At 46.4% G+C, this 17,231-nt stretch overlaps 1 protein-coding gene across 1 annotated transcript in view; it reads left to right on the top strand.

Moving 5' to 3' along the window:
- The window catches only part of LOC127574216 (unconventional myosin-Id-like), an 82,680-nt gene that overhangs the window by 50,733 nt on the left and 14,716 nt on the right, over positions 1-17,231 (top strand). The window contains exon 21 of the mRNA XM_052023027.1: positions 1,179-1,321. Within this exon, the coding sequence (XP_051878987.1) occupies positions 1,179-1,321 (143 nt within the window). The remainder of the gene's footprint in view (positions 1-1,178; positions 1,322-17,231) is intronic.

The following is a 17,231-nucleotide window of genomic DNA, read 5'->3' as shown; positions in this document are numbered from 1 at the left end:
TGGATTATCTGATTATTATCACATTGGTGTTTGTGAGAGCTTGTTGCATGTTAATTAGCTGCCAGAATTGCTACATTAACCATAGTGACTCACTTCAAAAGGACGTAATTAGCTGAAGATCACTTTGGAATGTCCTGCGATTGCACAAGGTGCCATTTAGATGGAATTTCCCTCTTTTACCTGAATAAGTGAGCTGTGTGAAGCCTAACCTAAGGTTCTTAAAGCAGCCAATGCTGCATTCAAGATAATGATGCAGACCTTCTTGGGGGAAATTTTCTCTGTGGCCTAGAGTTGCAGTGGTGCACCTTTTGGTTCGAGAGAAAAAAACTAATGACACCCCATGCACATTACCCTGCACTGTAACCCTGACTAAGTTTCAAAACGTATTTATTCAGGTGTAATACCCATTGAGACATCATGAGAAATGCTGTATAAACACAAGTTACTTCTCTAAAATAACAAAGACCTGTTGATTGAGTAGATTGTGATGAACTATTTCAACTTGTGAGGAACTCCAGAACAAGGGGGCATATTAAAGTTGGAACTAGATCAATATATAAGATATTTAAGATATTTATTTATTAGTCACATGTACATGGAAATGCATCTTTTGTGTTACTGAGAATATGCTGGGGGCAGCCCTTAAGTGTCACCACTCTTCTGGCGCCAACATAGCATGAAGCTCTTTTGAATACCCAGCAAAACAGAAATCAGGAATTCTGTATTCCAGCAAGTTGTGGATGCTGGACCCTAAGATTTATTGACATTTTTATTAGTTAAGGACAACAAACTCTACAAAGCAAAGCTGTGTGAAAGCAATTGATGTATGGATCTAGCATGATATAATTGAGGGATGGAAGAGAGTTGTTGGGCCAAATGGCCTACTTCCGTGCATTTCTAGTCACAGGCCTGGGATACACAATGATGGGGTACACTGATAGACTGATATGCCAGCAGATGTTTAAAAATAATCACCAAATTCTGCAGCTAACATTAACAACTGTGGCCTACTGTGAGGGCACAAAATATATCAATCAGGATGTGCCAGTTGCATTCAAGATATCCCAATTAAAATGGCTAATTTTCACTGGAATGTTTCTAACTCTGACAACCTTGTCACTGAAGACCTCCACTGCACAAACTAAAGGAAGCTCTAACACCGCCATTTGATCTTTTAGGTGACTGGACTCAGTGTCACTAATGGCAAAGATCAGTTGATCATCTTTCACACAAAGGCAAATGATGACCTGGTAGTTTGCCTACAGGGGAATGTGAATAGGATCGGAGAAGTTGTTGGAGTCCTGGCAAATCACTTTAACAAGTAAGTGATGCATGCAGCACTATATTGTGATGGAAATATAAACAAGTATTCCACTATGCAGCTGTTGGCTGACCATGAAAATACAGGCATATCATATGTAGATATTTTGTGTTCAGCTAGAATATTCAGCAGTCTAAGACTGGCACCTTGGGCTGGTATTGAGAAGGTGCAAGGCAGACTTTGCAATTTTTTAATTATTGGGTAGATATGGATCACACCTCCAACACAGAAAAGAATCCTGTGGTGTCTAGATGATATTAAAGTTGAAGGAAGGGGTTAGGAAAGAAGATGAGGAATTCCAGGATGATAACATGGTGTCAGCCTGTTTAAACTCATCCTTCTAGAGCACCAACCCTCTTGGACCATGACTGAGATTTTGATTGATAAGCTAAACTTACTGCCTTTAGATGATAATATCCAACTGTATATTATATGAGTTCAATGTCATGGTTTCAGCCATCTTTCATTTACTAGCATTTGGCCACCAAATGCGTAGGAGTCACGAAGAAAAAGTGATAGGAGTCTGCAGCATAAAACTACTTGTAAGATAAGATATTTTTATTAGTCACATGTACATCGAAACACACAGTGAAATGCACCTTTTGCGTAGAGTGTTCTGGGGGCAGCCCGCAAGTGTCACCATGCTTCCGGCGCCAACATAGCGTGCCCACAACTTCCTAACCTGTACATCTTTGGAATGTGGGAGGAAACCGGAGCACCCAGAGGAAACCCACGCAGACACGGGGAGAACGTACAAACTCCTTACAGACAGTGGCTGGAATTGAACCTGGGTCGCTGATGCTGTAAAGCGTTATGCTAACCGCTACACTACCGTGCCTGTCAGTATTAATTGGCATTAATTTGCCAATAACCCTCAAACACCAAAATATGTTGTCTTGTAGTAAATGCAATGGCCACATTAATACAACAGGCAACCTTCCTCAATTTTGCCAATTTCTAAACCGACCTTGGCTTGGAACTGCTGAAATAGGGAAAACAGATATGTGTGAGGCTGGAGTCAGTATGGGCTAGCTGGGGATGGTATATGGGTTTCTGCAGTGGGATGGTGACTTGGGTTAAGCCAGTAGTGGTTGGGATAGTGCAGCAGGATATGAGTACCGGAAGATGTGAATGTGCATAAGAGTCAAGAGATGGATGGTGCAGCTGGGAATAAAATGGAAGAATCAGGGGATTGGAGAGCCTTGTGAGGAAAGAGAGCAAAAAGGGTTGCAGCAGTGCAAATTTTGACAAAGCTTCCAATATAAATCAACACCTTTAAAAATGTTTCTGTAAAGAAGGTTGCCAGCAGTTTTGATGGAGATTTCACTTCCCTAAAGAATGCTAAACATCATAAGATCCAGAAATAAGTAATGAAAACACACACTTTTGATACAAAAATCAGAACATGCAACTTGCCTATGACCAGGCCAGAAGAGAACAATAATTGGGGATATGTTGATGGAATGCTCTGCATTTAACCCAGACTCTAAATGACCTAAGAATGTCCAATGGAGCAAGGTAGAGCAAATCTTGTGCAGAACTCATGCAGTACCTGGGGCTGTTTAATTCTTAACACCAGATGCAGAGACTAGAGAGAGTGTTCTGTTCCCTGTTACTGACAACTTTTAAAAGGACAAAATTAGCTTTGACTAACACCCTGTTGACACCAATTACTTGATGTGTGACTGCTTTATCTGCTTGGGAGGTTCCTGTAATAAGATGACAGTTGCCTGCTATTTGTTCTAATCTTACAAACAAAGCTTGGAAGTAGGTTTAATGACTGACTGAACAAAGCCATCAGGAAAACAACACTCTTTAAAGCACAGCATCTCTGTCTCCATGGTAACAGCTGGGGCATTTGCCTACTGTTTTCACACTACATGAATCCTCTGTGGGGGTTGTGGGGGGGAATTAGCTCCTTGGGCTTTTATTGTCAATCATTTGTCTTTATTATTTATCTCTTAATGATAATCCATATCCATGTGAAACACCTTACCTCTTACTTTTGTGGTGTGGTATTGATTGCACAGAGACACATCCTTTGCAAGGATCAAGTTACTCAACCAACTTGGCCAGCCCTTAATCAGCTGGTAGCACTCTCACCTCTGAATCAGAAGGTTATGGGTTCAAGTCTCACTCCAGAGAGTTGAGTACATAGATAGGCATAAACAGTATTATTCAGAATGAAGAAAGGAAGTTCCTGTTGGTGCCCTGACCAATAGTTATTCTTCAGCCAATAGAGGCATAAAGAGATATAACACAGAAGCAGGCCCTTTGGCCCACTGAGTCCATGCCAACTATTATCTACCCATCGACACTAATTCTACATTAATCTCACTTTTTCCTCTAGTCAATGTAGAAGACTGAAGTACCTTAGGAAAGTGAACTAAAAGTGCATGTTAAAGCTACTGTGAACAAATTGCCGTCAGGATGTGACAGTACATAATCCCATTGTGTGTCTGACGTCAACCTATTTTTTTCAAATTAAACTCCCACTTGACTTGCAGATCAATGAGTAAATCAGGTAGAAGATGAAATTGTCAATATTTAGGCAGTATTTTAACAGGTCAATAAAGCCTTCCTAAAGACTGGGATGAACAGATGTACTCAGATGGTGATGTCAGTCTGTTTGTCTCCTAAGGCAAGAGCCCCCTAATTATTGGAAATCATCTTAGTTCTCCAGAGCTGTGAGTGATCTTTGCTATTGCAGCAGCTTCTATTTGATGTGCCCTTGATCCTGAGAGATCTCCCTCGGTTATTCACTCACTGTGGCATAGTGAGCCACAAGCTCTGAGGTTTCTATGTGTTGTTAGCTGCGGTTAATCCCTATACTGGGAGGTTTCACTGTCTCCCATCACTCTGCCCTAGTTTTCTTCCCATCATTCACTCGATGCTTCAATCCTCAGCTTAATGTTAATTATAGTGGTTACAAAAGCCTCACTTCCCAACAATCCTAAAACTGCTCTGTAGGTTGTTTGTTTTTATTAGACCACCAATGCACCAATGCTGCTTTGCACTCTGGTTAAAGTAAGAGTCCTCCTGTTCATTTTAACAATGGGAAGGAGCTCCCATTATATTTCTTGGGTTCCTTCCAGTGATGTCCAGGACATCGCCCTCCAATTCTTAGACTCCTTTGGATAATTGGCGAGTGTTGGTAACCTGCACTCCCATTCATTCTTTGAAAAACTTATATAAGTCCAGCAGTGATGGTGATATAGAAAAGAGAAGAAAAGTTAGAGAGTGGAAAAATATAAGAGCTATGAGGGAGAAGAATTTGGTACTGTTCATTTGTGTTCTGTGTCAGACATGGTTTGTTAATTTTAAACAATGATGCAAACCATTGCCTTGAGTTCAAAGCTCGAACGCCCTCCTTGAGTTTTTCCCATTTAACAGCCATGGGCTTGTATCTGTGCCTTGGTTAGGGACATTGAAATGGTCTAATCATTGTCCTTGTGTAATCCCATTTTTGAACAGCCAGGGGATATGTGGTGTAAATAGTTTTTCTCTCTCAGAATCAAACTCTGACAAGTGACAGATGGCTTGCTTTGAGGCCTAACTCTATTCTTCCCCCTCCCTCCCCTATAGCTCCAGGAATAAAGGACATGACCAGCACCATCTGTTAGAGGCAGCTGTCAGCACGCGTCTGGCTGGCTTCTAAGAGGCCATGGGAGGGAAATGAGAGGGCCTGCCACCTGCTGGCAGCATTGTGGCACAGGGCAACTAATGCACCACAGCACATTGAATGGAGGCCTACTTCACACAGACTGTTGGGGGTTGAAGCTGTGAGCAGAGGTGAGAAGGGCAGGCAGTTGAATAATCTTTACAACTGCCTTGCCTTCCAAAGCAGTGAAGTGATAACAGACATGAGATCACTATTGACTGACATGGACTGCTTGGCAAATGTGTTCAAATTATTCTAATCCATGAAAACTCTATTTGAGAAACTCAGAACAGAAGTGCAGGCTTGATTTGCAGCCTGTGTTGGATCTGGTTAATCTCAGTCAGTCTGCTGGTTTTGGGCATTCAAACTCCCCTCAGTGGGCTGAATTTTAATTGATTGTGTGAGTTTGGAAAGTGGGGGTGGTAAATATGATAAAATGACAAGTCATCGGAAAGGCAGCAGCAACCCGACATTTGCGGAACTTCGATGGCCTGCAAGTAATTAAAAGTTTTAATGTGCCACTGGGCCATTTAGGGCAATAATAACAACATGAAGATAGGTCCATTAAGTTTCCTGTGCTTTCCAGAACTTGCCAATGAAAGCAAAGTGAGAGTGCAATGCCTTTTGAGAAGGATCAGGAACTGTCAGGGAAATGCATCAATGAAGAATGCATCCTTTCAGCTGCTTTCCTGAGTGGTTCTGCAAAAGACTTTCTTCATACAACCTATGATAAGAGTTATCTTGGTAACTTTAACATTTAGTTTGTAAACCTTGGAGGTCTCCACATTGATCTGTACTTTGGAAAGCTGAACTATCCATTGATGCCAGTTCTGCCATTCCTACTAGATTTGATAAGGACATGATGAGTTTGGAAAGGAGAAACACAGAAATGTTGTTCTCTTTAGCTGCTCTGAGCAAAGGGGGCACAGATCTCCTCAGATACTGAAACAGTCCACAACCAAATGCAGCATGACCTGGACAATATCCAGACCTGAGCTGATAGGTGGCAAGTAACATTCACACCACACAAGTGCCAGGCAATGACGATATCCAACAAGAGTAAATCCAGCCATCATTCAATGGCATTACCATCACTGAATCTTTCACTATCAATGTCCTGGGTGTTATCATTGATCAGAAACTGAACTGAAGTCACCATATACACAATGTGGCTACAAGCGCAGGTCAGAGGTTAGTAATCCTGAGGCAAGTAACTCACCTCCTAACTCCCCAAAGCCTGTCCATCATCTACAAGGCTCAGGTCAGGAGTGTGATGGAATATTCTGCACTTGCCTTTATGAGTGCTGCTTCACCAACACTCAAAGCTCGACACCACACAAGACATAGCAGCCCATCCACAACCATTCACTCACTCCACCACCAACACACAGCAATAGAAGTTTGTACCATCTACAGGATGCACTGCAACAACTCTCCAAGACTCCTTAGACAGCACCTTCCAAACCCAGTACTTCTACCAGCTAGAAATACAAGGGCAGCAAAAGCATGGGAACACCACCACCTGGAAGTTGCCCTCCAAGCCCCACACCATCCTGACTTGGAAATATATTGCTGTTCCTTCACCGTCACTGGGTCAAAATCCTGGAACTCTCTCCCTAACAACATTGTGGGTATACCCACACCTCCAAGACTGCAGCGGTTTCGAGAAGGCAGTTCATCACCACCTTCTCAAGGGCAATTAGAGATGGGCAATTAAATGCTGGCTCAGCCCTCGAATCCCACACCACTTGAATGAATATATAAAATATTTAAAGCAAAAGCTGCAGGGGGATGTGAGGAAAAGTGTTTTTCGTGCAGGTTGCTGTAATCTGGCACTCAAATCCCATAAATTAGTGGAAGTAGAGCAAGCGATTTCAAAAGGGTGTTGTTCAGGCACATAAGGGGAAATAATTTGTAAGTTTCCAAGGAAAGGCTTGAGAAATGGAATTTACTGGATTGTTCCTTGTGTGATGTAATGACTCAGCAGTTGTACGAGGACCAAAATAAAGGAGAAGGAGCACTCGAATGTTGGGCTCTAGCTGGTTTCCCTCAGGTGCAGGGTGCTACTGACTGCATGCAATCTATGCTGCAACAGTCCACCCTTCCCTGGGCTTTCTGCACTAAGAATCAGGCTTACCCACAGCTACTTGGAGACAAAGGACACCCACTTAAAAATGTACTGTCCTAGTCCCAACTGGCAACACTTCCTCGTTTGTGATGTGTGAGTTCCCAGGTGGAAACTCTGCTCTCTTACCAATTCCACCAATTAGAAGTGGAGCAAGGTTTCCCTGAGTCCTATGATGGTGCACCACAGAGTGAGGAACCTCTTGAGGTGTTATTTTCATTAAGCTGGAACATCTCCCACTGGAGAAATAAAGGCAGGAACTAAGTCTGTGGAAATAATGATGTTTGAAGTCATCATTATGCATGATAATATTTTATTTTCAGCTGAACATAAATGAATCTGAATGAGTAACAATAATGAGAGTGCAGAAGAGATTCACCAGAATGTTGCCTTTAATGGAGGGCTGTAGTTATAAGGGGAGATTGGATAGACTGGTTATTCTCACTGGGACAGAGGCGGCTGAGGGGTGAGCTTATAAAGGCTTATAGAGTTATGAGGGGCATAGATAGGATAGATAGTCAAGATCTTTTTCCCAGGGCAGGGGAGTCTAAAACTAGACTGCACAGGTTTAAGGTGAGAGGGGAGAAATTTAAAGGAGACCTGAGGGGTAAGTTTTTCAAACAGAGGGTGGTGAACTCTTATAACGAGCTGCTAGAGAAGGTAGAGGAGGCAGATACTTTTATGACATTTAAAAGGCACTTGGACAGGCACTTGGATAAGAAAAGAGTAGAGGGATACGGGCTAATGCAGGCAAATGGGATTAGTGTAGATAGGTATCATGGTCGGCATGGACGAGGTGGGTCAAAGAGCCCATTTCTGTGCTGTATGTTTCTATGATTCTATGAGTATATATGCGTATATCGATGATATCTTCAGCAAATTGCTGTAAGCTCCCATTTCTCCAACTTCAATTGACAATTTAGCTCCTGCACCTCCATCTCTGCAGGTGTTAATTATGAGGGTCCTGGAGGGCCACCTCCAGTTTATGCTGTCGTTCTGTGTTCTCATCCCCTGCAAGGTGCGTGGGCTCTGCTCACCCCAGGAATCCTTAAGCATTTTAGAACATGCATTTTAGAACGTGTCTCTATGTATATTTGTGCGTTTAACATGACTTCTCCAGAAGTAGTAAAGTTTAAACTTTTGCGCACAACCGTGACTGCTGAGAAATAGGGGACTCTGAGTAAGAATATGAACATGCACTTTGAAAGCAGGAGTAGGGCATTCTAATCCTGATCCTCTCCATCATTCAATAAGGTCCGAGTGATTTGGCTGTAACCACAAGGAAGAGTGGGAAACAGTATCTCCCATGTGCCCTTACAGCATCCAGTTTTACATCTACGAGTCCTTTCACTTTCATTTTTATCCTCCCAATCCAGAAACCACCATATTTAGCACTGGCAATGTCCTTTTAAATACAGGCTTTGAAATTGACTTTGTCCACTGTTATCATGCTTGCAAAGAGTATGTTAATGTAGTGGCTGTATTAAAAAGCCAGAGACATGGCACACTTTTATGATTTTGCCGTGCACTCCAAGACCTCCTCCATCAACTGCCACTCCCTATTCCTCTCCCTTCACTGCTCCCAGCACATCATCAAATTAGAATTCTACCCAATAATTTTGGAGGAGACACTTGACTGTTGCTTCCACCCACAAACACTGTTAAAGCCCAGAGAAATGGATGTGTTGGTATGGATGTCAACTGAGGCTGTGATTTAACTTAGCTACATGTTGAGTCTTCAAGCCCTTGTTACAGACTGAGTCTTCCAGTCAATGTCATTGTTACAAAGCAGGCACATCACATAATTTTCCTGTCCAATTAGTTTGCAGTAGATCCACACACACGCACGTGCACACATGCACACGCTCACACAAACCACATACATGGATATCAAGTTCATGCATACATTCTACATCACAGTCACTTCCATAAATGGGTTTTGCGTCACTTAAAATATACCTACAGCTGACCGATATCTTAATAGATGTAGTGACTCAGGGTGCAACGGTGAAATTCTGCAACAGCATTCTGCCAAATGAATCAGACTACAGCCGCTGAAGCAAGTACATTGAACATTAAAAAAAAATCTCTGAAATTCTTTGGGTGCCTCGAAGTATCTTACAACAGTTTAATACCATTGAATGCAGTAAACCCAGCAAAGGCCTCGAAGCAGCAGCAAAATAGTGTACTAGATAATCAGTGTTTTTGTGGCATTAGCTGAGGACAAAATTTTAACCAAGTAGCTGTTGGATTTCTCTCTTCTGCCAACAGTGTGTGGAACCTGAAATAAAAACAGAAACTGTTTGAAAGTCTAGGCCTGGCAGTGTCTGTGGAAAGAGAAACGGTTAATGTTTCAAGTGCAGGATCCTTCATCAAAACCTACAAACCTGACATGGCAGATGTGGCCTTGTCTTAACAGCTCCCCAAAAAGACAAAACTTGCAACAGTGGAGAACCTCCTCAGAACTGTATCAGGCTGGAATCCATGTTCAAGTTTCTAGAGGAGGACATAAATCCAGGACATTTTAACTTGGAGTGCTGTCACCAAGACCTGACTCAACCACCTCACTCCCTTAGTTCACATCTTACATTAGTTTCCAACAACTGACCAATGATTACATAACAATTGCTGAGTCCACATACAGTGGATAGCAGAGAAATGGCTAGAAGGTTTTGATTTAACATGTCGATGACCCCCTCCCAACCTGTCTGTGCTTGTTTATGATGCATTCATTCAGTTATAAAAGCTCCTGCAGCCAAATCACATCTCTGTCAGAAGGAAGGGAGGAACAGACAGTGAGACTGACAGATGAAGGCTATTGGGCAAATGTTGTACTCACAGTGATTTACACTCAAAGGAGAATACGATACTTTAATGGGCCGAACATTCTCGGCAGGATGCTGGTATGCTGCAGACTGACTGTCATTTCACCTGAGGCTGACAGGGCTCCAAGTATCTCACACAAATGAAATGTCACGTTCCTCCAGCTGCAGGCAACATGAATGAGATCACTTCGCCCATCATGTCTGTGCGGGCGAGAAAGCTAAAGTTAACCTCCACCCCCACTACAAATTTCAGTCCCAACATTAGAGGCATTAAAATCAGCAACTCAAGGTTACACCTTTCTCATCAGCCAAGGCCACCGCAACATTGAGGTGACTCAAATAAGACAGACACTTTTTGCACTGAGGGAGCTCAGCTGTATGGACATCCAAAGAGACAATCAGGAGCAGGAGTAGGTCCCTCAAGCCTGCTCCACCATTCAGTAAGATCATGACTGCAACGGTAACCTTGATTCCACATTACTGTCTGCCTGCCATAATCTTTCAAACCCTTAATTATCAAGTACCTACGTACTACTGCCTTTTGAGGAAGAGGGTTCCAAAGAACCGCGACAGTCTGAGGAAAACAATTTTGCTTCATCTCTGTCTTAAACGATAGCTTCTTATTTTTAAACACTGACCATTAGTTCTAGATTCTCTCCCAAGAGGAAACATCCTCTCCACATCCAGCCTATAAAGATCCCTGGGGATCTTTAACATTTCAATCAAGTCCCAAACACTGGTGAACACTCTAGTGTGTCAGCCTTTCCCTAGAAGACCAGGTTCTGGTCCATGCTGGGTTTTAGTCTACCAATCATTCTCTGAACTGCCTCCAACACATTAACATCCTTCCTTACAAAAGCAGACCAACAATGTACAGAGTGCTTCAGATGTGGTCTCACTAGTGCCCTATATAACTAAAGCCTAATATGCCTACTGTAGCGGTTGCTACCGCGAAATAAAACAAGATGCTAGTCGGCGGATTGTCGAACAAGAACTGGTTTATTTTCCCGCCTTGCGCGGGCCCTTTAAGGGAGCCTGTTCCCGCCCAATCCAACCGGCAATGACGTAAGTACTACGTCATCAAGACTTTCCCGCGCGCGGGTTCTCCCCGTCGCTCGGGAAAGACGAGGCCCGCCACCATCTTGGGCCTCGTCGCTCCGACGCCGCTCGACCCGACTGCCGAGCCGGTTCAACCGACTAAACGGTGATTCGCCACACAACCCCCCCCAGAACCGGCGATACAGTCCCCAAGGTCCGCGGGCTGTGCCAGCTGCCACTTAGGGGGCCGGCCTCTGCGTCACAGCGTTGCAACCTCGACAGGTTGCTGCAGATCCAAATGGGCCGGTTTGAGGCGGTCCGCCGTGAAAACCTGTTCCCTGCCTCCAATGTCCAAAATAAAGGTGGATCCATTATTCCTTATGACTCGGAATGGTCCCTCATATGGTCGTTGCAACGGCGCCCGAGGTGTGCCCCTGCGAACAAAAACAAACTTACAGTCCCATAGATCCTTGGGCTGGCAGGATGGGGCTTGACCGTGCCGTGAGGTGGGAATCGGGGCCAAGTTGCCAAGCTTCTCGCGCAGTCTTTGTAGGACTGCTGGGAGTTGTTCCCCTTGGTCCCGAAGGGCAGGTATGAAATCCCCGGGGACAACTAGGGGCGCCCCGTACACAAGCTCAGCTGATGTAGTGCGGAGGTCTTCTTTGGGGGCAGTGCGTATGCCGAGCAGGACCCAAGGCAGCTCGTCGACCCAGTTAGGACCCTTCAGGCGGGCCATCAAGGCTGATTTCAGATGGCGGTGAAAACGTTCCATCAACCCGTTTGATTGAGGATGGTAGGCAGTGGTGGTGTGCAGCTGCGTCCCTAGCAGGTTCGCTAATGCAGTCCAGAGACTGGAAGTGAATTGGGTGCCTCTGTCTGAAGTGATGTGGGCCAGAACACCAAAACGTGAGACCCAAGTTGCGAGAAGCGCCCGGGTGCAGGAATCAGTTGTGATGTCAGTCAGGGGGGTTGCCTCAGGCCACCTCGTGAACCGGTCCACAATGGTAAGGAGGTACCGGGCTCCTCTTGAAACCGGCAGAGGGCCCACGAGGTCGACGTGTATGTGGTCGAACCTCCTACAGGTAGGCTCAAACTGCTGTGGCGGGACCTTGGTGTGTCGCTGGATTTTTGACGTCTGGCAGTGCGGACAAGTCCAGGCCCACTCACTGACCTGTTTGCGCAGGCCATGCCAGACAAACTTGCTGGCGACCAGTCGGACAGTTGATCTGATGGACGGGTGTGCCAACCCATGTACCGGGTCAAAAACGTGTCTCCGCCAGGCTGCAGGGACTATAGGGCGGGGCTGACCAGTCGCAACGTCGCAAAGTAGGGTCCGCTGACCTGGACCAACCAAGAACTGTAGCTGGGCAGTTCATCGTCGGCCTGCTGTGCGTCAGCTAGGGCCGTGTAGTCGACACCCAAGGATAGGTTGTGGATGGTCGGTCTGGAAGGTGCATCAGCAATGACATTATCCTTTCCGGAGACATGTTGGATGTCAGTTGTGAATTCGGAAATGTAGGATAAATGTCTCTGCTGCCGAGCTGACCAGGGATCGGAGACTTTGGAGAAGGCAAAGGACAAAGGCTTATGATCGGTGAAAGCGGTGAAAGGCCTGCCTTCTAGAAAGTATCGGAAATGCCAGACCGCCAGATACAGTGCTAGAAGTTCCCAATCAAAAGCGCTGTACTTCAGTTCAGGCGGTCTAAGGTGCTTGCTGAAAAATGCCAAGGGTTGCCAGCGGCCTTCGAGTAGCTGTTCCAGTACCCCACCCACCGCGGTGTTGGACACATCTACCGTGAGAGCGGTTGGGACGTCAGTCCTAGGGTGTACAAGCATCGTGGCGTCTGCCAGGGCGTCTTTGGCCTTAACGAAAGCAGCCACAGCCTCGTCAGTCCAGGTGATGTCCTTGCCCTTACCAGCCAGCAGCGAGAACAGAGGGCGCATGATACAGGCTGCTGCAGGGATGAACCGATGGTAAAAGTTGACCATCCCAAGGAATTCCTGTAGGTCTTTGACTGTGTTGGGGCGGCCAAAATGGCGGATAGCGTCCACCTTGGCAGGTAAGGGCATTGCCCCGTCGCTGGTGATTTTGTGGCCGAGGAAATTGATAGAGTCAAGTCCGAATTGGCACTTGGACGGGTTGATCGTGAGGCCGAAATCGCGGAGGCGGGAATACAGCTGGCGGAGGTGGGAAAGGTGTTCCTGGCGGTTACGGCTGGCGATCAGTATGTCGTCTAAGTAAATGAACACGAAGTCCAGGTCTCGGCCTACCGCGTCCATCAGCCGCTGGAAGGTCTGCGCGGTGTTCTTAAGGCCAAACGGCATCTGAAGGAATTCGAACAGGCCGAATGGGGTGATAATCGCAGTCTTGGGGACGTCATCTGGATGGACCAGGATTTGGTGGTATCCCCTAACGAGGTCCACTTTGGAAAAGATGCGGGCCCCGTGTAAGTTCGCTGCGAAGTCCTGGATGTGAGGGATGGGATAGCGGTCCGGGATGGTGGCATCATTCAGCCTGCGGTAGTCGCCGCAGGGCCTCCACCCTCCGGTGGCTTTGGGGACCATGTGCAGGGGTGAGGCCCAGGGGCTGTCTGACCTGCGAACAATCCCCAGCTCCTCCATGTGACGGAACTCTTCCTTTGCCAGGCGGAGCTTGTCTGGAGGTAATCGTCATGCTCAGGCATGAAGGGGTGGCCCTGTAGTAATGATGTGGTGTCGTACCCCATGTTTGGGCCTAGAATTCGTAAATGAAGGTGCCAAAATTGATGGGAATTCGGCTAGGAGCTTGGCGAAATCGTTGCCAGAAAGGGAAATGGAGTCCAGGCGAGGGGCTGGTGTGCTGATTTCTCCCAGGGGATAGGTCTGGAAGGTGCTAGAGTGGACTAACCGCTTCCCTCGCAGGTTGACTAACAGGTTGTGGGCCCGAAGGAAATCGGCCCCTAGGAGTGGTCGGGCGACGGTGGCAAGGGTAAAGGTCCAGGTAAAATGGCTGCCGCCGAATGGTAATTGAAGTGTACGGGTGCCGAAAGACCGTATCGTTGTACCGTTGGTGGCATTGAGTAGAGGACCGGGTGGCCTGTTACGAGTGTCGCGGCCGGTCGGGGGCAAAATACTGACCTCCGCTCCAGTATCAACGAGGAAACGCCGTCCAGATTTCTTGTCCTGAACGAATAGGAGGCTCTGTCGGCGGCCAGCCGCCATAGCCATCAGTGGCGGCTGGCCCTGGCGTTTCCCTGAAACTTGCAGGGTGGGCGGCATCGACGGGCCTCCGCACCCCACCTCTGATGGTAGAAGCACAGCTGGTCACCCGTGTCGTCGTTTGCATTCCTGGGGTGTGGTTGCTCGGTTGCTGGGGCCGGGCGAGGTGGGCGTTGGGCTTGCGGCCTGGTGATTTGACTGACGGACGAACCACTTCCGCACTTGGCCCTCCACAGGACATCTGCCCGGGCGGCCACCTCACAGGGGTTGCTGAAGTCGGCGTCAGTTAACAACAGGTGGATGTCATCGGGGAGCTGTTCGAGGAAGGCCTGTTCGAACATCAGGCATGGCTTGTGTCCCTCGGCCAATGCCAGCATCTCATTCATTAGGGCGGATGGAGATCTGTCCCCCAGGCCGTCCAGATGAAGCAGGCGGGCGGCACGCTCACGACGGGAGAGGCCGAAGGTCCGAATCAAAAGGTCTTTGAAAGCCGGGTACTTATCTTCCTCTGGAGGCGACTGGATGAAGTCTCCAACCTGGGCAGCTGTCTCTTGGTCCAGAGAGCTAACCACATGGTAGTACTTCGTGGAGTCGGAGGTGATCTGCCGAAGGTGGAACTGTGCTTCGGCCTGGTCAAACCAGACGCTGGGCCGGAGTGTCCAAAAGGTGGGCAGCTTGAGGGCCACTGCGTTGGCTGCTGCGCTGTCGGCCATTGCGCGGGTCCAAAATCCGTTTGGACCGTCGGGGTCACCAATGTAGCGGTTGCTACCGCGAAATAAAACAAGATGCTAGTCGGCGGATTGTCGAACAAGAACTGGTTTATTTTCCCGCCTTGCGCGGGCCCTTTAAGGGAGCCTGTTCCCGCCCAATCCAACCGGCAATGACGTAAGTACTACGTCATCAAGACTTTCCCGCGCGCGGGTTCTCCCCGTCGCTCGGGAAAGACGAGGCCCGCCGCCATCTTGGGCCTCGTCGCTCCGACGCCGCTCGACCCGACTGCCGAGCCGGTTCAACCGACTAAACGGTGAGTCGCCACACTACCATTATATTCAATTCTCCTGTCAATAAACAATAACATTCTGTTAGCTTTCCAGATTAGTTGTAGTACCTGCATACTGAAGTTTTGAGAATCATGCGATCACCCAGATCACTTTGCATCTCAGAGCTCTACAAACTTGCACCATTTAGATAATATACTTTTTTATGTTTCCTGCCAAAATGGACTATTTCACATTTTCCCAAAGGATAACAAAGTGTAGTTAGACCACTCTTAGAGTACTGTGTTCAGTTTTGGTCGCCGCATTATAGGAAGGATGTGGAGGCGTTGGAGAGGGTGCAGAGGAGATTTATCAGGATGCTGCCTGGATTAGAGCGTTTGGAATATGAGGAGAGGCTTAAGGTGCTAGGGCTTTATTCATTGGAAAGGAGGAGGATGAGGGGAGACATGATAGAGGTATATAAAATATTGAGAGGAATAGATAGAGTAGACAGCCAGCGCCTCCTTCCCAGGGCACCAATGCTCAAGACAAGAGGGCATGGCTTTAAGGTTATGGGTGGGAGGTTCAGGGGAGATGTCAGGGGGACGTTTTTCACCCAGAGAGTGGTTGGTGCATTGGAATGCACTACCTGGGTGGTGGTGGAGGCAGATACATTGGACAGGTTCAAGAGTTTGTTGGATAAGCACATGGAGGAATGTGAGATAGAGGGATATGCGGGAGGAAAGGTTTAGATAGTGTGAGGGTGGTTTGATGGACGGCACAACATGGTGGGCCGAAGGGCCTGTTTTGTGCTGTATGGTTCTATGGTTCTATGGTTCTAAAACTGGAAAGGCTGCAGAGAAGATTCACGAGGATGTTACTGGGACTGGAGGGCTTGAGCTATAAGGAGAAACTGGATAGACTGAGACTTTTATCCCTGGAGCATAGAAGGCTGAGGGCTGACCTTATGGAGGTTTATAAAATCACGAGGGGCATAGATAAGGTCACAGTCTTTTTCCCAGGGCAGGGGAGTCTAAAACTAGAAGGCATAGGTTTAAGGTGAGAGGGAAAGATTTAAAAGGGATCTAAGGGGCAACTTTTTCATACAGAGAGCGGTGTATATGGAACAAACTGCCAGAGGAAGTGGTAAAGACGAGTACTATTACAACATTTAAAAAATATTTAGACAGGAACATGGATAGGAAATGCATGGAGGGATATGGGCCAAACGAGGGGAAATCGGACTAGCTCAGGTGGACAACTTGGTTGGCATGGACAATTTGGGCCAAGGGGCCTGTTTCCACGTCGTATAACTCTATGACTCTACTTATCAGATCTTTGTTAACTCACTTAACCTATCTAAATACCTTTTTTGCCTCTTTGCGTCCTCTTCACAACTTCCTACCCATCTTAGTGTCATCAGCAAATTTAGCAACCATACCATCAGTCTCTTCTACAAACCATTTATCGGAATTGTGAAAAGCTGTGGTCACAGCACTGATTCCTGTGGGACACCACTTGTAACGACATGCCAGCCAGACAAAGCCCCATTTATGCTTCCTATCTGTTTTGTGTTAGGCAGCCAATCTACTATCCATGCCAATATATTACCTCCTACACCATGAGCCTTTAAGTTTTTCAATAAGCTTTGATGCAGAACTTTATCAAATCCACAAGTTCCCCTTTATCCATAGCACATGTTACCCCTTCAAAGAACTCCAATAAATTTGTCAAATGTGACTTCCTTTTCACAAAAACATATTGACTTTTCTTGATCACCTTGATTTTTTCTAAGTGCCCTGCTATAAAATCTTTAATAAAAGCTTCTAAGATTTTCCCTGCAGCAGATGTTAAACTAACTGGCTTATGGTTTCTGATTTCTGTCTCTCCTTTTTATAATAAATTTGCTATTTTCTAATCTAATTGAACCTTTCCTGATCAGTGGAATTTTGGAAAGTTGAAACCATCGCATCAACAATCTCACTAATCACGTTTGTTATGAACCTTAGATGAAGCCCGTCAGGACCCTAACATTTTTTGGCCCATTGCTTCAGCAATTAGCTCAGTACCATTTCCCTGGTAATTG

The sequence above is a fragment of the Pristis pectinata genome, chromosome 9, assembly GCF_009764475.1.
Source record: "Pristis pectinata isolate sPriPec2 chromosome 9, sPriPec2.1.pri, whole genome shotgun sequence".
Lineage (NCBI taxonomy): Eukaryota > Metazoa > Chordata > Chondrichthyes > Rhinopristiformes > Pristidae > Pristis > Pristis pectinata.
This window is presented reverse-complemented; position numbering and strand designations above follow the sequence as displayed.